This window comes from Triturus cristatus, chromosome 11 (assembly GCF_964204655.1).
Source record: "Triturus cristatus chromosome 11, aTriCri1.1, whole genome shotgun sequence".
NCBI lineage: Eukaryota > Metazoa > Chordata > Amphibia > Caudata > Salamandridae > Triturus > Triturus cristatus.
In genome coordinates, this window is record NC_140594.1 from 1,118,173,610 (window position 1) to 1,118,197,724 (window position 24,115).

Genomic DNA, 24,115 nt, shown 5'->3' on the forward strand with positions numbered 1-24,115 from the left:
GGGAGTGGTCCGGCGAGGGTACTATTTATATACTCCCGGGCGGCTCCGCAGTGGGGGCAGGGTTCTCTTTCATCTTTCATCGCTCCTGCTGTATCCGGCTTGAAGGTTAGTGGTAATCTGCTGACAGTCTGACACATAGCCACATTTATTTTTGTTTTTTATTTGGAGGAGAGCTGCGTGGCTCCCCTCCCGGGCCACTTCTAGCCCCGGGGACCCCATCCTCCAGGGCAGGCCCTATCCGTTGGGGACCATGGGGGGAGCCCCAATGCCCACAGCTCCCCGTGTGGAAAAGCAATTTGCTTTGCTTTATTGAAGCGAGAGCAGGTTTCCCTGCTCTCGCTTCAATGAAGCAAAGCAGTTTGAAATGACAGGGTGGGAGCCGCACGGCTCCCGCCCTGTCATTGCAAATAGCAATGTCCTGGGTGTGGGCACCCCGGGACACTGCAGGAGCCGGCCTTGGGGGGTGGCGGTCCCCGGGGCCATCAAGGGCTCCTGGAGGGGGGCCGCGCGGCCCCCCTCCCAACATTGGCAAAGCCCCGGGGAGGTGGTGGGCCCGGGGCTCGGGGTCTGTAATGGACCCCCAAATTTACATAGTTGGTGCCCCAGCGAGGTGGCGGTCCCCGGGGCATGTGGGGGGCTCAGGCCCCCCCACAGGTTATTTAACAAAAAAAAACAAGCCCCGGGGGATGGCGGTCCCCGGGCCTGCGGGGGGACCATGTGCCCCACGCAATTGCGGTCGCGTGAGTTATAGTTGCCTGCACTAACTATAACGGGGGAATTTCATTGGTTTTTTATCAATAAAATGTCCAGCTAACTATAACATGTGTGAAACCTATGGTTTTTTCAGTGAATTTGTACGGTTTTTTTAAATGCTAAGTTACTTTACGCCATTCGTGGCGTGCGCGCCCACTTAACGCAGTCCGTTCCGTGCGCTCACGGTGCGCTTCGCGCACCGTGCGCGCACAGTGAGCACGCGGTGCGCTTCGCGCACCGCGTGCCCACGTTACGCTAGATGGGCCATGAACGCACGATGCGCTTCGCGCACCGTGCGCACATGGAGGACATATGATGAGCATCGTTGTGACAGGTAATATATTAGTTTTTCTTTGCAGTGATATGCCATGTACAAATGGTGCACTTCGGGCACCATTTGCACATGGGGTGGGGAGAGTGTGGATAATTTTTTTTTTTTATTAATATTTTTTACCGTACGCGTACGCTGAGCGTAATCGGCGAAATTTTCAAAAAAATTAAAATTGCCTTTTTGTCTTGGGGGATCGTTGGGGACTCCCTCAACATGGCTATGTGCCTGGGAGCTGTCTAAACAGCCCCTTTACATGTTTTTGCCCTTTGTTTTTCAACCCCCTGTCAGAGTGCGAGAGAGAAAATGGCGGCCGCCGCTTCCTGGTTTCGACCGATTCGAATGTTTACTAAGATCTAACGGCCAATCAGAATCGCGCTCGCGCACGTCACCGTACGCGTACGGTAAGCGCACGGTAAGCGCACCGTAAGCTGGCTCAGATATATATATTGATTTAAAGGCTATTTTCTCAGAATATACTGAACAGATTTATACCAAACCTACAAAAGGCACTTCCTTGACCTGTAGACTACCTCTCTGCCAAATTTCAAGGAACTCTGCTCAGCCGTTCGGGCTGTAGCTGTGTCTAAAGGTCCTATGCAAAAATGCATGGGAAAAACGCGTTTTGGGACCCCCCTTTTATCTCAGCCCCCGCTTGACGAATCCCCCCGAGACTTTCAGGGTAGGAGCGGAGCGTAGCGCCCCATTAGTTTTGAAAAATTCGCAAAGATTCGTCGACCGGCGCCAAAGTTATTCAAAATAGAATGTTGCGGTTTTCCTATGGAAACAGGGTCCTAACTATAACTACCTACTGGCGACCGCCAGTAGGTAATATATATACATACCAAAACAAACTAAATGAAGAGCTTCTTGTGTAGGCCGTAAGCCACTAGTGCGAGATATTACGATGAGACACTCACCATGGGCGACAGAAGTTTACATGAAACTGAGCTCAATATTGTTATCACAATATTTAGGAAATTTGTAACGCTCTCTAGGTTATGAAATCAATTACCTGGCTCTTCAGTATGAAATCTGTAATTTTACAGCTTCCAACTTATGGTTCAAACTTTTATAATGTTTTAAATACCGTAATTACCACTGCATTCATGTACCTTTCATCACTACAAAATGGCTGCCTTTTAACAGCACGAAAACGGTTACCTAAAATGTAGTCCAATGTCAATTTTCACTAAATGTGTTTTTCACTCTACTTATGCACGTTTGACTTGCGGAGATGTTCGTGTGATCAAGACTTTTGTCGAAACGCGTAACGAAGTAGCAATAAACTAGCTACCTGCTTAGCAAACCTGAGACTTCGAGAGGGCGTTTACTTGGAACTGTCTGGATTATTGAAATTGCCGATCTGGGGCTTATCAGCGCCATGCACCACCTAACTACGGGCTCGGTCCTAGAATGACCCTTTGATGTGAGGATTTGTTACGGATCGAGGGATTGAGCCGGCCGCAACTTCCAGTGAGGAGAATATACTTTGAAGGATTGCCGAGGAATCTCTCATTCAGAGGTAAGCTTAGCCCCGTTGCTGTCTCCCGGTAGGGGATTTTCGCTCGTGCATCTGTGGCAGGGTGGGCTCCCTCGCTGTGTGTGACAGTTGGGGCTGAGTACATACGTTTCTGTTGAGTGAGTACGAGTGTGGAGACCGAGGGAGAATTTATTGTGCACTTGTGGCAAGCATGAGGAGAAACGTTTGGAGGAATATGGAAAACAAACCCATATCCTAAAATCCTCTGCTACTAAATACTCCGTCTTCACTCGACATCTTCGGAATGACTATTTACTTTCACTGCGGCATTAGGAACCGCCAATTGTGGGCTGGGAGTCCAGGTACAGCAGGAAAGCGCAATACGCTGGGGGATAAAAGCAACTTTACTAAAAACGGTATTTACAAATAGTAAAAGACAGAAGGCATGAGTGCCTAACAACCGCTGAACAAAGGCGTGCATTACATATAAAAGGAAATAATATACGACACAGTACTTATTTTGCGACAACAGCATGGAGGAAGAGAATGAAAGGTGCGTAGCAGCACAATCCTTGTTTGCACGCAATACTGGCAAAGGTAGAACAATAACAACATCATCTGTTACTAATAAGGACAGTGGATTGAACAATTTATTGCGCAAATATGAAAAACTTGAAAAAACAAGAAAGTTCCAAATGGTGGGAAGCAATCTCTCTACAGAACTATGTAGATATGCAAATGATCCCAAGAGGTCTAAGGATATATATAACACCCTCACATGAATCTCCCAATCCACGAATGTTAGACGAGTGGGCAGAGAATTCAGCTATAAGCTCGAAGAACATGATGACTATACTCATAAAATACGCTTGGGAGGATAGAGATAAGATTATAAAAGAATTGGCGGGAATTGAGGATGACCTTAAAAAACATGGGGATCAAGCGCATATCCAGAAATACAAGGATGAGCTAAAGGGAAGATTAACAAAACACGAAGATGATATTAAACAACGCAATCAGAGAAAACTACAAAGGGACTGTATAGATTACGAAGCAGGGCGTATCTTGACCTATAGCCACAAGTATGATCATCTATATAATAAATCGACTACAGATAAAGACACATCTATAACTACTGGAAGTGAGCTGGTACAGAGGGAAGTGAGTGATTCGGATACTGACATTTCAGTGCATACAGCAAGCTCTTCATCGGAAGTGGAGGTAATAACCCATCAAGCTACTTTTTTAGACGAGTTCAGGGTGATGAAGAGGAGCCGACAATCAGGAAGAATAACCCCGACACCCACCCCAACACCTCAGGGGCGGGGAAGAGGCCGAGGGACAGGAAGAGGCAGAGGCAGGGGCGCAGCAAGCAAAGACACCTCAAGCGCAAACACAGATCGATAAAATATAGAGCCCTTGGGAACAAGAAGAAGAGGCTCAAAGAAAACAAAATAATGGATGCCCTAATGGTAAACAAAACTATTGTGAATCTGTCTGCACGTACTCTATCTAATTTTGAAAAATCTACCCTATGTCTAGGTCTGACATTCTGTCCCACCGAATTGTTCAATTATGCCAACACTCGCATAGACATCTTTAAATTTATCAGAAAAATCAAGTTAAAGAAATGGCATGCGCTGAATAATAGCGGAGCACAATCTAGTACTGTACAATCTTACAACAAACCCACGCAAGCAGGGCTCACAGTGGGGGACGTCAATGCATTACAAAAAGTGTTCGAATCAGGAGCTCCCTACACAAACGATACAGATGAACAAGAAGCGCTGGTTTGGTCAGATTTTGTGATAGACAAAGCTGCATGTCCATCGTTCAAACCACAATCAGTATTCTATCCTAATCTACCCCATGACTCAATTGACACCTTCCACGATGTGGTTACCAAGGAACTTCTTAAACAAAAACACAACACTGTGGATTCCAGAACATGGAATCAGAACTTGACTTGGAAACAGTATAATTTGATTGTTTCATTGTCTAAAGATAACAGTTTGGTCATACGTCCATCTGATAAAGGTGTCAATATTGTTCTATGGGACAAACAAATGTACATTAATGGGCCCAAAAGTCAACTTGCTAATGAGAAATTTTGCTGTATGTGCGATACAACTGCATATAATAACAGCATAACCACCACCTGGCGCAAACTGTCTGAATGGCAAGAAATGGGCATTATCTCATGGCAGGAATACTGTTTTTTGAAACGAGATTTCCCCACATTACCTAACCTGTATCTCCTACCCAAAATCCATAAACACCCCACTGTTCCACCTGGGAGACCGATTGTTTCCTCTGTGGGCAATGTTAATGAAAATATATCCAAATACGTGGACCAATTTCTAAAAGAATATGTGATAAAGTTACCATCTTACGTGAGGGATACTAAGGACTTTTTAAATAAAATAGAAGGTCTAATCTTGGAAGACACTACTATCTTATCACCTTGGACGTGAATTCACAATATACTATAATAGATCACGCCCAAGGTGTGGAAGCTTGTATGCATTATTTAGGTACCAGACATATCATGTACTTAGAACACACACGTATGCTAGCAGACATGATGATGTTATGTCTTAAGAACAACATCTTTATGTTTGACGGGACACTGTACATGCAGGTGTGATGCACGGCTATGGGAACGTGCTTCGCACCTAGCTTTGCTAACCTCTTTTTGGGTAAATGGGAGGAGGAGCTCCACCTAGACAGTTAATTTTCCACAGACTTTGAGTCCGTAGTTTTATGGCTCAGATATATTGACGATCTGCTTATTGTATGGAAAGACACTGAAGAAAAGGCTGTTGCCTTTATTGATAAACTTAACAACAATCCATATAATATTGTAGTGACACATACCATCAGCAAAGTGAATGTGGAGTTTCTAGATACCCGTATCGAAGTACAGGATGGGAATCTCGTCACCAGTTTGTACAGAAAGGAGACAACTGGTAACAGCCTCCTTCATGCCCTCAGTGGCCACCTTGAACACTTGAAATGGAGTATTCCATATGGGGAGCTACTGAGGGCAAGAAGGAATTGCAGTACAAATGAAAAATTCCTGGAGGAGCAAAAGATTATGTTTGAAAGGTTACTCCAGAGGGGTTACCCGGAATGGGTTCTTAAAAGGGCCCTTAGCAAGATCAACAAGGTTAGTAGGGAGAAATCATTGGAACAGAACACTAAAAGAGATGAGGAAACAGAGGGTGGTATCAGAATGATTACCACATACAACAACAGATCTAGGAAAATACGTAAATTCTTAGCTGACAATTGGAACATTCTGCAGACAGATACCATCATAGGTCAAGAGGTAGGAGAAAGACCCCTCATCACCTACAGAAAAGGGAAAAGTCTGAGGGACATTTTGGTGAGAGGTGATATAACGGAAACCAAGAAAAGTAATTTTCACAATCTAAAAGGTTTCTTTTCCTGCGGACACTGTCGAGCCTGTAAATTTAGCCAATCTAGTAAAATAATTTAATATTCCAGGCCGAATAGACAAATGGAAAATCAACCAATTTTTGACATGTAGCAGCAATTTTACAGTTTACGTATTGGAATGCCCATGCAAATTGAGGTATGTGGGCAGCACCACATGTATGGTGAAGAAAATAGTTATGGAGCACCTTAGAGCCATCACTAATGTTGATACACACTATCTCATTGCCAGACATTTCCTCGAATACCATCAATCTAATAACTCCTTACTTAGATTCTTTGCTATTGAACAGATAGCTCTAGGTACAAGAGGAGGTAATAGAGAACTTTCACTTCGACAGAGGGAATCCAAATGGATACTTGAACTGGAAACTAAGTTTCCAGGAGGCCACAATCTCGATGAGGAATTAGCCTCACACCTCCATGCTGAATGAACACTCTTTTAAAATTGCTAGAATTATTGTATAAGCATTGGGTTTTATGATTTCATTGTATATATTTAGTATTTCAGATGAAATTGTACTAATTGTATCTCTTATCTGTGTTTTCTTATTCACAGGAGGAAAGGAAGGGACCCACCGTCTGCACGGTCACTTCACGGGTTCCCTACCCTTTTCTTACCCGGGCGGGCACTAAATCCAAATAAGAGACTTTTAATCTAAATTGATTTCAAGTTTGACCTCACTTAGGCTACTCTGTATAAAGAGGATTATTTAATTTTATTTCTTTCCTTGCACTTTATTCACTAATTAATTTTATGACAACATGGACACGGTATAGATGTAGTAACCTTAATTCTTATATTGAATGTTTGATATTCCCTTATTTGGGGGGAATCGTTATATTGCTATGAGAACTAATTGGCTCATGGATAACCTGATATATACGTGCTGTATAATGATTTGGCCTAATTGAACAATGGCACGAGACCAAATGTATAGATCTTGGAAAGCTTTGGCAATTTTACTATATAGAACAAGAACCTTGTGAATGGATATGTATAGTATATATCGGGTACTAGACCACAAATATACATACCAAAACTAAATAAATGAAGAGCTTCTTCTGTAGGCCGTAAGCCACTAGTGCGAGATGTTACGATGGGACACTCAACATGGCCAACAGAAGTTTATATGAAATTGAGCTCAATATTGTTATCACAATATTTAGGAAATCCATAACGCTCTCTAGGTTATGAAATCATTTAACTGTCTCTTCAGTATGAAAGCTGTAATTTTACAGTTTCCAACTTATGGTTCGAACTTTTATAATGTTTTAAATACTGTAATTACCACTGCATTTATGTACCTTTGATAACTACAAAATGGCTGCCTTTTAACAGCACGAAAAAAGTTACCTAAATTGCAGTCCTATGTCAATTTTCACTAAATTTGTGTTTCACTGTACTTATACACGTTTGACTTGCTGACATGTTCGTGTGATCAAGAATTTTGTCGAAACGCGTAACGAACGAGCAATAAACTAGCTACCTGCTTAGCAAACCTGAGACTTCAAGTGTGCGTTTACTTGGAACTGTTTGGATTTTTGAAATTGCCGATCTGGGGCTTATCGGCGCCATGCACCACCTAACTACGGGCTCGGTCCCAGAATGACCCTTTGATGTGAGGATTTCATATATATATATAAATATATATATATATATATATATATATATATATATATATATATATATTCACTGAAAAAACCATAGGTTTCACACACGTTATAGTTAGGAATTAGCATTTAAAAAACCTTGCAAATTCACTGAAAAAACCATAGGTTTCACACATGTTATAGTTAGCGGAAATTTTACTGATAAAAAACCAATGAAATTGCCCCGTTATAGTTAGTGCTGGCAACTATAACTCACGCGACCGCAATCCTCTGCTGATGCTAATACTGTATTTAGACACTTATTTGCCCATGTCTTCTTCCATACATTTTTAGCTATACATATATTACAAATATTTTTTTTTCATAAAGACACATATGTCATCAGCAGAAGATTGCGGTCGCGTGAGTTATAGTTGCCAGCACTAACTATAACAGGGCAATTTCATTGGTTTTTTATCAGTAAAATTTCCGCTAACTATAACATGTGTGAAACCTATGGTTTTTTCAGTGAATTTGCAAGGTTTTTTAAATGCTAATTCCTAACTATAACGTGTGTGAAACCTATGGTTTTTTCAGTGAATTTGTACGGTTTTTTAAATGCTAAGTTACTTTACGCCATTCGTGGCGTGCGCGCCCACTTAACGCAGTTCGTTCCGTGCGCGCACGGTGCGCTTCGCGTACCGTGCGCGCACAGTGAGCACGCGGTGCGCTTCGCGCACCGCGCACCCACTTTACGCAGTTAGTGCCGTGCCCACGTTACGCTAGATGGGCCATGTACGCACGATGCGCTTCGCGCACCGTGCGCACATGGAGGACATATTATGCGCTTCCTTGTGATAGGTAATCTGTTGAAATTTTTTGGGGAATTTCTGTACACTGATAAGCCATGCACAAATGGTGGCCTTCGGCCACCATTTGCACACGGGGTGGAGAAAGTGTGGATTTTTTTTTTTTTATAATTTTTTACCGTACGCTTACGGTAAGCGTACGGTAAGCGTACCCCGCGAAATTGCCGAAAAAAAATAATGCCGTTTTTGCTCTTGGGGGATGTTTGGGGACTCCCTCAACATGACTATGTGAGAGGGAGTTGTCAAAACATCCCCGTAACATGTTTTTGGCCATCATGTTTGATAATCAACACTCAGTGCGAGAGACAAAATGGCGGCCGCCGCTTCCTGGTTTCGGCCGATTCGAATGTTTACTAAGATCTAAGAGCCAATCAGAATCGCGCTCGCGCACGCCACCGTACGCTTACGGTAAGCGTACCGTAAGCGTACCGTAAGCTGGCTCAGATATATATATTGATTTAAAGGCTATTTTCTCAGAATCTACTGAACAGATTTACACCAAACCTACAAAAGGCACTTCCTTGACCTAGGGACTACCTCTCTGCCAAATTTCTAGTAATTCTGTTCAGCCGTTCGGGCTGTAGCTCGTTCTAAAGGTCCTATGGAAAAATGCATGGGAAAAACGCGTTTTGGGACCCCCCTTTTATCTCAGCCCCCGCTTGACGGATCCCCCCGAGACTTTCAGGGTAGGAGCGGAGCGTAGCGCCCCACCTATTTTGAGAAATTCGCGAGGATTCGTCAACCGGCGCCAAAGTTATTCAAAATAGAATGTTGAGGTTTTCCTATGGAAACGTGGTCCTAACTATAACTACCTACTGGCGACCGCCAGTAGGTAATATATATATATATATATATATATATATATATATATATATATATATATATATATATATATATATATATATATATATATATATATATATATATATATCTCAAACCAATCCCCTTGCAGGCATAGAGTGACGCATAAATTATGCAAAAAAGAAGGAGAAAACTCTGTGTAGTTCCCAAGTTTAGGTGGAAGGCAGCTTCTGTACAGAGCACCCTCAACACCAGTGACACTCTAAATTTGCTCACCTCAAATGTCTGCTTTTCTATCAAAGTTTTTAAGCATAGGTTTAGCACAATGCTATCCACGCCGAGATAGAAATGGACAAAGTCTTTTGCCATTTGTACAGCAAAGTCTTTAAGCATGGGATTAGCACAGTGATATCCATGCCGAGCTGTGAAATGACAAAAGCCATTTATCACTCCAGGTACAGTATTATAGCTTTGGATTGATGAAATACCATCCAAGCCAACCTGAAATGAATAAAAGCAACCTCTGACACGTGTTTCGCTGTCATTACAGCTCTTCAGAGAGGTTTAGCTTTGTCCAGACACAAGGGAGCACCCAGTTTAAGTCAAAACAATACCCTTGCAGGCATAGAGTGACTCATAAATTATGCAAAAAAGAAGGAGAGAACTCTGGGTAGTTCCCAAGTTTAGGTTGAAGGCAGCTTCTGTACAGAGCACCCTCAACACCAGCGACACTCTAAATTTGCTCGCCTCAAATGTCTGCTTTTCTATCACTGTGCTAATCCCATGCTTAAAGACTTTGCTGTACAAATGGCAAAATACTTTGTCCATTTCTATCTCGGCGTGGATAGCATTGTGCTAATCCTATGCTTAAAGACTTTGATAGAAAAGCAGACATTTGAGGTGAGCAGATCTAGAGTGTCGCCGGTTTTGAGAATGCTCTATACAGGAGATGCTTTCCACCTAAACTTGAGAACTACCCAGAGTTCTCTGCTTCTTTTTTGCATATATATATATCTATCTCAGTCTGCAACTCCCCAATCGATCACGGAAAGACGAACACGGACCCAGAAATTTAGTGCAGAATTCTTTATTTAACCAAACACCACGCACCACCGCCATGACGCATTTCGGCCTTCAGGAGGCCTTGATCACATGACGTTGTAACAGGAAACCACAAATTTAAAGTGACAGAGCAATGTCACGTGCAAAATAGGCAGATAGACATGAAAAAAATAGTTTTCTTCTTTCTTCGTAACAATACAGTACCAAGCGCTAAACGTTTCAAATAACCAGCGTACAAAAATAGCTACACAAGCAGAGCATTGAATGTGCAAATCCGCAAATAACATGAAACCTCGTTAAAACATATGTTTTGAGATAAAATCTCATGTGTTGCCAACAAGTCTATAAAACAATATGCAATTTCACAGGTAATAATATGTTGTGCAAATAGGCTATTCAGTGCTCCATTGAAATGTGCAAGTAGAGTGTTAAATGTGCAAATACGCAAATAACATAAAACCTGGTTAAAACATATGTTTTGAGATAAAGTCTCATGTGTTGCCAACAAGTCTATAAAACAATAGGCAATAATATATTGTACAAACAGGCTATTCAGTGCTCTATTGAAATGTGCAAATATACCAGATATTAACGAATCATGAATGTATTCGAAATAAATCTATATATGAGGCAAAATTCCAATGTGCTATGGTGCACATGTCATATAATTCCGACTTGCCTAGCTAGTGTGTTTATACTAATACCAATAATACCCTAGTGGGTCAAAATGTAAGCTATTGAAAAATGCGGCAGAATTAATTTGAACAAACATCATACTGTATTGCACCTAAGCCTTCTCATGATGTATTGCGTACATGCCTATAATGCCCCAAATACCACCCTGGTGGGTCCGAATGGCTCATATTTCCATAATATGTGGATGTACTCTCAAAAGCATGGGACTGTAAAGCCTATACGAAAAAAACGGAGGGGGGGGGAAGAAAGAACAGTGATGACCCTACTGATACAGTTCAAATATTGATGTGTCAACAGTTTCCGATTAATAATTTTGTCACACATAAGGAGTTGCGCCATCAATGACACTACCGCTACATCCAACCTATGTGTGAATTCAATTTAAAAATTCAATTTCACTGTGAGCTAGGCTACCACAAACACATTTACATAACCCTACAAACTGAATTTATATATTCGTATCCACGTCTGCAAGCACAGTTTGGAACAGACTGGAACACACTCAGGTCACTTGTTGTAAAGTGTTTATTTTAGCCACATACTAACAGGTAACGCGTTTCGGCCGCGAAGCGGTCTTTGTCAAACCTGGAGTCGCCGCCATTCTTTATCTCTGTGTACTTGTGCAAATTAAAGTGACAGTGCAGCAGTAATAATAAAGTTTTTTTGAACAACTACATAAAGTGACAGTGCAACAGTGTAATCTCTTAAAGTGACATATGCAAGCATGGTATCCAGACCAACTGGTCAATACATTGTGCAAATAAGCGTTGATAATACCTCGTTCAATCAATCACAAGATGCGGTAATAACCAGATAGCTATACATTTAAAACCTTGTAAATGTAATGCACCGCATTTTAAATATATTAAAAAGCATTTAAAGTACAATCAGAATATGGCAACTGCCCATTTGATGTCCTGTTTATGGTACCAACCCATATTACCAGGTTGACTTGACACTCATCAATGATAATTTGTGCAATGTCACATAACTAATGAAGTGACTTATGTCTTGTGCAAATATCGCAATGTTATTATGAATTATACAATAACCAAAAAGCGCCTTTGTACAGAGACTGTCTGCAAATGCATGTCAGGTGAGTAATGTTCAATGTACCACAATTATTCACTCTGTCACCTCTATTTTTTATAATGGGCAAGTGCCCATACTCTTCCAACGAATAACAAGACTAGCCGCACCTAAATTAAAACTAAAGTGCTTGTGCATGAACCTTATACGACCATTACATTAAACATTATTCCATCGATTGGGTTAGAATACAAAATACCTAAATGCATTAAATTGCTTAATAAAAGGAGCCTATTGGGAATCTTTATTCCTTGAGGTTCTATTGGTCCCTATGTTACAGAATTTTTTATCAAATTTATCATCACATTCCTTTGGCAGTTACTCATTACATCTCAATTTACAGGTGGACATGTAAATCTTCCTCAGTGTTCTGCCCATAGGGAATCTTACTGTTGAACCACAGAATGTACCTTGATTCGAGCTATCTCAGGCATCTTTCTCTATTACCCCCTCTCAACCTTGGTGGCACTTGGTCTATCACAAAATATTTTAAATCTTCCAGCTTAATATCATGAGACTGCTGGAAATGTCTGGCCATGGGGTATGCCTGGTCCCTGTTGGTGATCTCTCTAATGTGTTGTAAGATCCGCTGGTGCACTGGTAAAATTGTACTGTCTATATACCGTTTCAGACAGGTACATTTCAAAACATATTCTGCAAACTGGCTCCTGCATGTCAAAGGCTTCATGATCTGCCACTTCTTGTTGGAAAACGGTAAGGGTACCTCTCTTGTATTCTCTCCATACCCGCACGCATTACACTTGTTGCATCTCCTGAAGCCCTTACTCGCACTGAGCCAGGTTGTCTGTTGTGGGATGCCTTGGCTATTTATCACCAGGGCCTGCTGCAATGATCTAGCTTTGCGAAATGTAATAAGAGGCCCACTGCCCGGCTTTTGTAGTAAAAAGTCATCCCCATGCAGTACATGCCAATGCTTCTGCATGATGGATCTTATATTCTTCTCTAGGCTCAACGGCTTTAGTGAAAATTAGCTGTTCCCTGGGCTTAGCATTAGCCTTCCGTCTGGCCGCTTTGAGTACTGTTTTACTGTAGCCCCGTTGTTCAGACCTCTTGCTCAACGCTTCCTGAGCCTGATACAAGTGATTAGGGCAGCTGCAATTCCTTTTCATCCTCATATTTTCAGCATACGGGATGCTATTCACCAATTTGTAAGGATGGAAACTATGGGCATGAAGAATCGTGTTGCCCACCGTGGTCTTTCGAAATGTTTTTGTGTTAATTTTACCATCCTTAATATACACTGTGAGATCAAGGAATTGGACCTCGTCCCTGCTCAAATGTGACATAAAGTTGACATCATTGATGTTAATTTTCTCAATGAATGACTCTGCTGATGGTTTAAGTTGACATCATTGATGTTAATTTTCTCAATGAATGAATCTGCTGATGGTTTAAGTTGACATCATTGATGTTAATTTTCTCAATGAATGACTCTACTGATGGTTTAAGTTGAGATCATTGATGTTAATTTTCTCAATGCATGACTCTGCTGATGGTTTAAGTTGAGATCATTGATGTTAATTTTCTCAATGAATGACTCTGCTGATGGTGCATCTCCGCGCCAGATATTGAAGAGATCGTCAATATTGCCGTCCCTTGTAGCTATTGAAAAAGGTCTTTATCAAATAAGAAGATGTTGTCAGACACCATTTAAGCATATCTACTAACATTAGTGTATGCTTAAACAGCGAGAGAGAGTTTTCAAATAGTATTGCACTGCCCTTACTCCATCCTCTTGTGCAATGCTAGTGTATAGGGAGGAGACTTCAAGTGTTATCATGATAAAATTCTCCTCCCAATTGATGTCATACACTTTTTTTAAGCAGTCTCCCATATCTTTTATATATGAAGACAAATTCCTCAAATACACCTGCAAGAAGAAGTCTAAAAACCTGGAAGTGTTCTCAAATAGACTTCCAATTGCCGAAATTATTGGACTGCCCGGTGGTTTACTCACATTTTTATGTATCTTCGGTATAAGATACAGTACCGGTGTTACTGGTGAATCTATTTAGAGGAACTTAGACTCTGCCTGAGATATCAGACCCACAGACCTCCATTGATCTAACTGTAAGTGGAAATTGGTAGTAGTGGTTAGCAATGTACCTTCATCAACATTCTGATAACATCGTCTATCTTTAAGTTGAGACCTTGCTTCTTGATACATCGCTAGGGGCCAAAGGACAATATTTCAGCTTTATCCGCCTGTCTGACCACTATATCAGGCCTTGCTTGCAATTTCTTTACCAATTTTTCATAGCCTATGTCTCTTGCATGGGTAGTACTTTTGGCTTCCTGATCTGTGTAAAGCTTTTTTAAATCATGAATGACTAGCTCATTAAAAGCATCAATTGAGTCTTTGTAGATATATATACAAAAAAGAAGCAGAGCACTTTGGGTAGTTCCCAAGTTTTTGTGGAGGGCAGCTCCAGCATAGATCACCCTACAACACTAGTGACACTGAATTCGGGAGTGCTGGGCAGCAGCAAAAGAGATAGCTAAAAGATTTGTACTTGTCGGCACAAAGTCTGCAGTTGGACAATTTGGCAAGTAATTCCACTTAGAATATACTTCTCTAATTTGTTAGACCCATGAGCCTACCGAACATTATTTGTTTCAGGCATGCTTTCCGAAAAGCACAACTGAGGTAGGTTTGGGGGTCTAAGGCCAACTGATTGAGCATTAGCATATGATTGCCCGACTACTTGTAGTAGCTTGGACTTGCTGAGATTATCCATGTCACTTGCCTTGAACAAACGTTTTGGTTGTTTTTTCAACACTACTTTGATGGCGGTGCACGAAAGCTGTGAGCTATCCAGTACCGACTGGTCTAATTGAGGGATGAAGATAGATTTGTGAAGATATAGAGACTTTGGGTTTCCCTCTTGAGATGAAATGTGCTGGAGCATGGCTTTCATGGTGTTGGGTAGGGGCTTTTGGATCTTATGGTAATAGTTTACAAAGGATGCCATGCTAGCCCAGGTTTGGTCCCATAAGCCAAATTCCAACCTGACTAGACAGCTCCAGAAATATTCAGGGAGCCTAAAAAACATCATGTCAGCCTTGAACTGATACTTGTCCATGGTGTTGACTAGTTGGCCCGAATAAGCTTCTTGGCCATATCTGAGAGTTGGTAGGAGGGTGGCAGCAATTACTCGTCTTTTGGGGACAGTGGAAGGGCTTTCCAGGGCATTATTTACTTTGTACATTCTAATTACAATAGCTTCCACCTTTGTGACCATGTGTGTGAGATGCATTTTAGGTCCTCCTCAGTTGATCCCCAGATGCCTAGATAGTTATAGCTGGCTCCAGTTTCAATTTTTACTGGGCCCAGACTCCAGGTGTAGTTTGATATTTAGGTTGAGTTACCGAAAACGAATACTATAGTCTTGGATCCACTCACCACCATCTTCTTGCCCTAGTTATACTTGTGCAGGCCAATTAGGGCCCTCTTTAGAACAAATTAGTAGTAATCCAAAAGGATGAAGTCATCTGCATATTGTAGTAATGGAACCTTAGTGGGGCCAATTTTATGTGGAATTAGATGTGTATGTTTCAAAGCTAAGCCCATCTCATCTGTGTAGAGATTGAAGAGCAGGGGCGCTAACATGCAGCCCTGCTAGAGGACTTAATCTGTCTCAATTTTCCTGCTCACCGCTGTCAGTGTTACCTTAACCAGAACCCAAGCAGAGGTGTAAAGCAAGATGATGGCCTGGAACAAGTTTTCTCCACATGATATTTCGGTCAACCAGGTCAAAAGCAGATGAGTAGTCCTCAAAACAGACAAAGAAGGGATGTTGTTTCTTACGTGTTGCCCGGTGGATTAAGTAAAACAGGACAACTATGTTGTCTAGGATAAAAGAATTAGCTCTAAATCCTGTTTGACTAAATGGTAATATTATGTTAGATTCTGCCCTTCATTCTAGATCTTGTAGTAGGATTGAGGTATAAACCTCAGCTTCGATATCAAGGAAAGCGATGAGGCGGTAGCTAGATGGCTTGCTTCTGTCATCCTTCGTATATGTGGGGTTCAGGATGGACCCCCTCCAGCTTTCTGGGACTTGCTTGGCCCTAGGCATGATTGACAGAGTGAGGTTAGATTGCAGACCACAGGTCGGGATCACTCTTGAAGACCCTTGGGAATCCAATTTGGGCCGGTGCTCCTGTCGCTCCTATCTTCCTCAGGATTTTAGTGACAGAATTGTTTGTGATCATCACCACTTAACCTTGGGCCTCTTGGCATGTATTTAGTAGGGGTGGGTGGAATTTGCGAAATCCACTTTCGCAAATTATCGCGAAAATGTTCAAAATTATCGCAAACACGCGGAACTATCGCGAAGATGCGGAAGTTTTTTTCCCGCATGTTCGCGAGATTTTCTGCATGGTCGTGGCTCGCCAACTTACCCATGTGGTTGCTCGCGGGCGCGGCCATCTTGTTTTCAGTTGTCTCGCGGTGCATGATCGCGAGAAGAAAGACGTGATCGCGCGACGCATGACGTCACTGCGGGCGCGAACTGTCGCGAGACAGCGCAAATGGCTAAAAACAATACAACATCTCATGGAGAACGCGACCAGATCAAGAAAACTTGTCGGCGAACGCAGGGATTCAGGTAAGGCGATCGCACGCGCGCGAGAATGTATTATTTTACAGCGCAAGCAAGAAACAAATTATCGCCAAGCTGCGGAATGCGGAAATTTTGACATTTTCGCGCTTTCCGTGGAACGCGAAAATGTCAAATTATCGCAATTTCCGCGAACGGAACGAAATTTTAGCCCAGGCCTAGTATTTAGGAACTCAGAAGTTGTTCATGCATACTGGCTTTGTATGTACAGAGCCCACTGTTGTTCAGTGATGATCTGGCAGCTAGTGGACTAACTTGTCCTTCAGGTACCTCCACTGCTCTGCTTGCCCCTGTTTTCCCATCAGTGTGTGAACTCGGATCCATTCTGTTTCCAGTGTGTGTTTTGATGCTCATACCATCAGTTTATGTTTGTTTAGGGTCCGCATGTGGGCTTTTAATTCTTCCCATATTGTTTTCTCCCGTTCTGTTTCACAGGCTTTTCGCAGTCTGCGAATTTTCAATTTACGGACAATATTACATCTAAAATATGTTCAATTCAATGTTTATTATATTTTGTCTTCTTTGACTAGTGCAGCTGGGGGCTACATAATAGCAACTTTGAGGCATATCTGTTCTGTGTGGTGTATATGTGAAGTGTTCTGTGTAATGTGTACTGTAGGATGTTTTGCTGTGTGCACAATGCAAAGGTTTTCAGGTTGATGCTCTTGATTTTGCAGTGGTTAAACTGCACTCCTAAGTTACTAATACTGAGTGTACCCTGGCAATTACCAGAATTACTAGTGAAATCAAGAGATTCTGCTGAAAAATAATTACAGGTCTGATTCTCCCTGGGTGATAACTACTGGGTCCTAATTGAAATACTAAGGCAGATGATAGCTGCATCTCATCACTACTTCATATAGTTTTCGTGACTGAATGACAAGCAGGTAGTAGTGCCAGAATGTAGGATACACATGCACACAATCTAAGATCTTTGAGAATAATGTAAACACCTTCTACATTGCATTGTGTTATTTTTGTGTTTTACTTTGATTCCTATGTTGCTCTCTGTTTTTGCTGATTTGTTGTGCCTTGTTGTGTTTTTGTTTTGTTGTTATTTTGCTTTGCTCTTGTGCTGTGTTGTGTTGTATTAGGCAATTATTTTAGACATGCCATAAAATAGTGCTACATATCCAACTAAATGCAGCACATTCCTTTAAAGTTCAACCCATTTACCAGTGCCTGAGGTGGAAAAATAATCTCACTTAAGACCGAAGCAGTGCTGGAAATGAAGCGAATCTCACTTGACACCTATTACTGAGCCAGATATGGGCTGGCCCTAGTAAAATATTTTGAATTTTCTAGTGTCATTTTCTGACCCCAGGACACATTCAACAGTGCCCACACATTGTCTGCTTTCCATTCGGAACAGCAGCCTGCATGTGGTGAGGGGTGTATGTTTTCCAACTGGGCCCAAAGCAAAACGACTGTTTTAAAGGGCCATCAACCCCTTTTTTTAATATTATCTGGGCTTGGAGCTACCTCAAGCCTAACCTCTATATGCTAATGCAATGGAAGGAAACAAAGGCACGTGGCTGTTTAGCACTTCAAGGGGCATATTTACAAGCCCTGTGCGACACCGAAACGCCACTTTTTGTGACATTTCATACCTACAAGGCCACGTAAAGTCACCCTATGTGGCTTTTTATGGCCTTGTAGATATGGAGGAAGGTGAGGCAGCGTGCTGCCTTGCCTTACTCTGCATGCAAGAGGCTTTCCCTGGGTGCTGCTGTGGGTGTTCCCAAGCAACACCCATTGGAATTTGGCGCTGCCTCAGACTTACAACATCAGGTAAACCTGCATTGTGGGGCCCCTCACGGGTCTCACGTCCAAAAACCACCCGAAGAAAAACCTGGGGCAGCGCCAAAGCCTTGTGCTTCCCAAGAGCAGGCGTAACAGGGAGAAATATTTACATTTCCCCTCATTTTTCCTCTTTCCACATGTGCTGAATTCTGCAGCCCATTTAGAAAGAAGAAAACGCCTCTTGTGATTGTTTTTGTGCAGGAAGGTGCCCGTTCATTCACAAAAACTATTGTGTCATGGTTCAAGGCAAGGCTTTAAGTGGGAAGAAAAAAGTGGAGTCTCCTAAAGGGGCGTGGCTAATGTAATTACGGGCATGGCTTACAAACAAGTAAGCTAAAAATCTGTGCTTGTCGTAGTGTGCCGTCCGATTTGTACTTTGCTGTTTCTGTCATTGCATCCAGATATGCGATACAACAAGTAACATCATACCTACAACAAGTCAGGACTATTGGCTTTGTCAATGGTTGCTAGTTGCATAAGATAAAAATGTAGCAACTATGGCTTGTACATAATATTGAAAAAGCTTCCTCTTAAAGCCCTAGTGACACAACAAAAATGTTCCTGCTCCTGAGTTTCAAAAAGAGAAGGGAAATCCAGATAGAAATTAACTCTCTTTAAAGGATTTTCCTTCCCCAACAATGCTTACCTCACATGATGTCATGCCGTAACTTCTCCACTAGTGAGAAGTGAGCAGTGTGAGCACGCGCACATCGATGTGCCTGCTGTCACCGCAGTCCGGGAAAAAACGTACCGCCTGTGCTAGGGCACAAAACAGAGCCCGATAGAGGCCCGTTTCGTGGCCTCCTTTCAAAAACTGCCGGTGCTCAGCACCGGTGAGACCCGGCCCACTTAAAGCCCTTGTGCAAGGGGGCCTGCGTTAACTCGGCTGCAAAATGTGCCCAACCTGAAAGGTCAGGAATGCCCTGTATCTTGTAAATGTGGTGCATTCCTGTCCTTTTAAATTGGAGCAGGGCAGTGCAGCAACATGATTTAAGACGCTGCCCTACACCAATTCCTTGTAAATATGCCCCCAAGTACCTAAGAGAAACTATGGTTTGGTGGCAGGGTTTCTGACTTGGTTCAACACATGCACATAAGAGATATCCATGCACTGTAGGACTGTCAGCTGCATCTGTCTGAATGAGGAATTACCGATTTAAAGAGCACTTACTTTTTTTTTTTTATTAAAGTGTTTAGAAGTCTAGTCATCCCAATGTAGAGTGTCAGAGCGCTTTACATCACATGCACACCTTATACAGAGACAATATACCATGAAAATGTGTAAATCAATGTACAGGAAATGTCACATTAAATAATTAAGCTTACAAGGTGTAGGACTCACATATCAGCCTTATTGGCAGGCACTATATTTTGTGATGGCAAGGTCAGGGGCACCACAAAGTCACGATTTAAAACGTGACACAGTGGTAGTGTTTGTAGTAATAAGGCCTTACTTACCACCATACAATAGAATCTGTGACATGCATGTTACACAAAATGCTTTGAAGCAGGCACATTAACCTGCTATGCTACTTAATGAATAAAACACAACTGATTTACTGTCACGTTTCTCATTGCTGCCAACTGCCTTGTTGTAGTAAAGATTTTAAAACACAAATGCGTAGGTTGTCTGCCAGGCTCTGCTTTCGTCTGATTTTCTTTAAATTAGCACGCGAGGGTCTCGCGCAGTGTGCACCAGCAGAAACACGAGGAATGCCGTCGAACCTGTGCGCTTCAGGGCTTGCGGGAGGACGCGGGCGCGGCAGCAAAAGGTCCTCCACCCAGCTGATTGGTCGCTGTGATTTTTGTTTTTAAAAAGTTACCTGAGTAGAAACACAGCACTCACACTGAGCTTGAACCTGTGTCTGAGGGGTAGAGAGAAGAGAGCGAAGGGCTGCAAAACCGAGGAGTGGAGGAGATAAGGCTAGAATAGGGTGACGAGAATTTTAAACCACAAAAAACGGGACATTTCCCAAAAACCATCATATAGTGACAGGAAAGAATAGAGATTCAGAGAGCTATTGAGAGCAGTGAGAAGGAAGGCAAGGAAAAAGGGTGGCTGTGCTAAAAGGAAAAATGGGGCAAAGCATCTCCAGGGCACAGATAAGCACGTGGGTAAAATAAAAATACGGGAAAAGGGCAGTAAGTACATGACGGCAAGAAAAGGAATAGAGAAAGAAAAAAAACGTTTCAAGATATACAAAAGCTAAAGAGAAGAAAAGGGGGAGGGAAAAAATAGAAGACAGGGCTCGATCTGGATAAAGAGAGGAGTCGAGGGGTGCACCATGCTGGCCATCAGTGAGCTGTTTCTGGCTCTGTTGGCGACTCTCCTGGCTGCTCGCTACCTCAAGCTTCAGTGGTCGAGGAGACGGTATCCCCCCGGACCCACCCCGCACCCCATCATCGGCAACCTGTGGACCCTCCGCTTTGAGCTGCGCAGCGAGACCCTCGTGCAGGTACCGTGACCTCGTGGATGGTGGTGCGCCCTTGGAGTGTGTGTGTGTGCTGCCAGGGTGAGAGCCGGTGTGTTACCTGGCATGGCGCCATCTTAAGAGACGGAAGTGAGGTAACAATGAATCCTGGGGAATGACACTTTATTTATTTATTTATTTATTTATTTATTTTGAGAATTTGTAAAGCGCAAACTGACACCTTGCAGGCTTCCTGGCGCTGGAAATTACTCTGTTAACGGTAAACCGGAAGAACAGTCAGACGGGCAGTTTATTTGGGGAAGAGCCATGTCTTAATGCGTCTCCTGAAGGGAAGAAGCTGTGGTGTTTGACGTATGTCAGTGGGCAGGCTGTTCCACAGCTTGGCCGCAGCTACACTGAAAGATCTGCCCCCTGTTCTAGTTCTGTTGAATCTGGGTACCTTTACCAGACAAGCAGAAGATGAACGTAGGTCTCTGGCAGGAGTGTACCACCGGAACAGGGCTTGCAGAGGTTTAGGTCCAAGTCCGTGCAGAGCCTTAAAGACAATGCAGAGGGACTTGAATGCCACTCTTTGTTTTAGGGGTAGCCAGTGTAGCTCAGCCAGAGCTGCTGTGGCTGAGGCCCTTCTCGTCCAGCCAAGGGCCAGCTTGGCGGCGGCAGATTGAATTCGCTGTAGTCGGTTCAGTGTCGTGACTGGAGACTCCAGGAGCAGGGCGTTGCAATAGTCAAGGCGACTGAGTATCGTGCACCTGACTATCGACGCCCTGGCTTGTGCCGGGAGAAGAGGCAAGATTTTCCGCAGTGATCGAAGCAGGGCCGTGCAGATCCCCACGGTTTTTGTCGCATGGGTCTCCATACTTAATGTGTTGTTCAGCATGGCTCCCAGGTTGCGCACCGAAGGAACTGGCAGAGGTTTGTCTCTGAACTCCGGGGGCCAGAATTCGTTCGGAAACTGACGGGGTATCTTGGTGCCTGAACAGAACAGGACCTCCGTTTTCGCGGAGTTGAACTGGAGGGAATTACTATGTAGCCATCCAGCCGTCTCTCTTAAACAGTCGTGGAAGGTAGAAAAAGGAATGGCATCTTCACCTTCCCATGAGAGAATAAGCTGTGTATCATCCGCGTAATTTATTGTTTTGACCCCAAAGGATTGGATCAATTTAATTAGCGGGATGAGATACACATTAAAGAGGATGGGACTGACAGAGGAGCCCTGAGGGACTCCCTGGGGTACTGTTGCAAAGGCGGATTGAAAAGGGGGAAGAGAGACAGCCTGTCTTCTGTCCCGAAGATAGGAATGAAACCAAAGCAATGCAGTGCCTTCCACTCCCACTTCCCTAAGTCTCTGCAGCAGCCTAGCATGGTTGACCGTGTCGAATGCGGCAGACAGGTCCAGCAGTATCAATGCCACTGGCTGGCCCCTGTCTGCACGCATTCGAAGATCCTCCATGGCAGTTAAAACTGCTGTTTCTGTGCCGTGGGCAGGACGGAACCCGAACTGGTGATCGTCAAGAAGGTTATTTTGTTCCAGGTGGGTGGACAGGCATGAACTGACCCAACGCTCGGCGACCTTCACTGGGAACGGCAGCAGAGAGATGGGTCGGTAATTGGAAAGACAGTCTGGGCTCAGGGAGGGTTTCTTTAAAAGAGGAGTGATTAGTGCCTGTTTCCAAGGGGTTGGAACAAAGCCACTCTGCAAGGACTGATTGCATATTAGGCGCATGGTGTCAAAAAGTTCCATACCAAAATTTTTCCATATTTTTGGAGGTAGGGGGTCAAGTGGGGAACCCGAGGTGATACCATGCGCAAGTCTTTCAAACTCGACGGCCGGGATCGGAGGGAATTCCCCCAGTCTAGCCAGAAGGACAGAGCCAGGGAGCGACAAGATCCGCGGGCTGGTGTCTGGTCTCAGCAGGTTAGAAGTTTCTGAGGAGGGTGGTGTTTTCAGGTTGTGAATAATGGTGTTTATTTTATTGATAAAAAACACTGCAAGATTGTCGCAGAGGGCTTGGGTGGGAGGCTGTGTAGAGGTAACACAGTCCGGGTTGGTCAGATTTTTGAGTATTTGAAAAATACTCTTTGAACTGTTCGTGGCATTAGTTATGATGGAGCAATAATGTTTGGATTTGTTTAGGGCGATGGCAGTTTTATACTCCCGGAGGTGTGTTTTCCAGAGGGTTTTATGAGTGTCAGAGTAACCCTGCCTCCATTTTCTCTCAGCCTGTCTGCATGCTAGTTTGAGAGCTCTTAGGGAGTCATCAAACCATGGGGCCGGTGCTCGTCTCTGGGGTTTACCCTTTTTCAGAGGGACGAGGCGTTCCGAGGTGCTTTATGAGCCAAGAAGCATATGTCCTCTCCCATGCGCCTCACTAAAATGTTTTGTAATGTCGGATTAGTAGTTTAGCAGGAATTCCATAGGCCCTGGTGCATGCAAGGAAAGATTTTGATTTCATAAGATTTTTTATTAAGTTTCCAGAACAGAACCAAACAAATCAAAAAGCGACGATGGTATAAAAGCATACCAGGATACACGGTAGACAGAGCACAGTCTAAGGGATGCAATGATGGCCTGTGGAAACTACAGAACCACAAAGTCTCTCTCATCCATTTGAAAGCGATATTCACAGCACAGCAACAGTTAAACAATATTGTAAGGAAAAAGTGGGAAAATCGAGAAAAGTAAGGATTGGTTCACTGAGGGAGCCCTGGACGTGGTATTTTTATAACAGCCAAATATAGGAATATTTGCGGCAGAGAATTACACATTTACCAGTGACAATTATGCAGAGTTGCCTAACTTGCCCATAATCCTGGACATTTTGGGGGCATATTTACAAACCCCTTGCGCCAATTTTGCGTCACTTTTGCGTCACTTTTCCCATGTTAAAAGAGACGCAAAAATGGCGCAAGGGGCTTGTAAATATGCCCCTTAATATTTAAGGAAAATGTTCCAAAGTTTTGCATCTCTCCTTACGATGTCCTCCCGGTGACTCAATGACGCGTGTGCGTGCTATTCCTTCCAGTATTCACTTGGGTACCAGCGCCTGACTGAGAACACACAGCAGCCCTGGCAATAATATCGGACCGGCCCCTGGTGGGGGGGA

At 43.2% G+C, this 24,115-nt stretch overlaps 1 protein-coding gene across 1 annotated transcript in view; it reads left to right on the forward strand.

Moving 5' to 3' along the window:
* Nucleotides 1–20,386: 20,386 nt before the first annotated feature.
* LOC146786143 (cytochrome P450 2J2-like) overlaps nt 20,387–24,115 on the forward strand; it is a 109,495-nt gene continuing 105,766 nt past the window's right edge. The window contains exon 1 of the mRNA XM_085635647.1: nt 20,387–21,035. Coding sequence (XP_085491773.1) covers nt 20,865–21,035 — 171 coding nt within the window. The 5' untranslated portion in view covers nt 20,387–20,864. The remainder of the gene's footprint in view (nt 21,036–24,115) is intronic.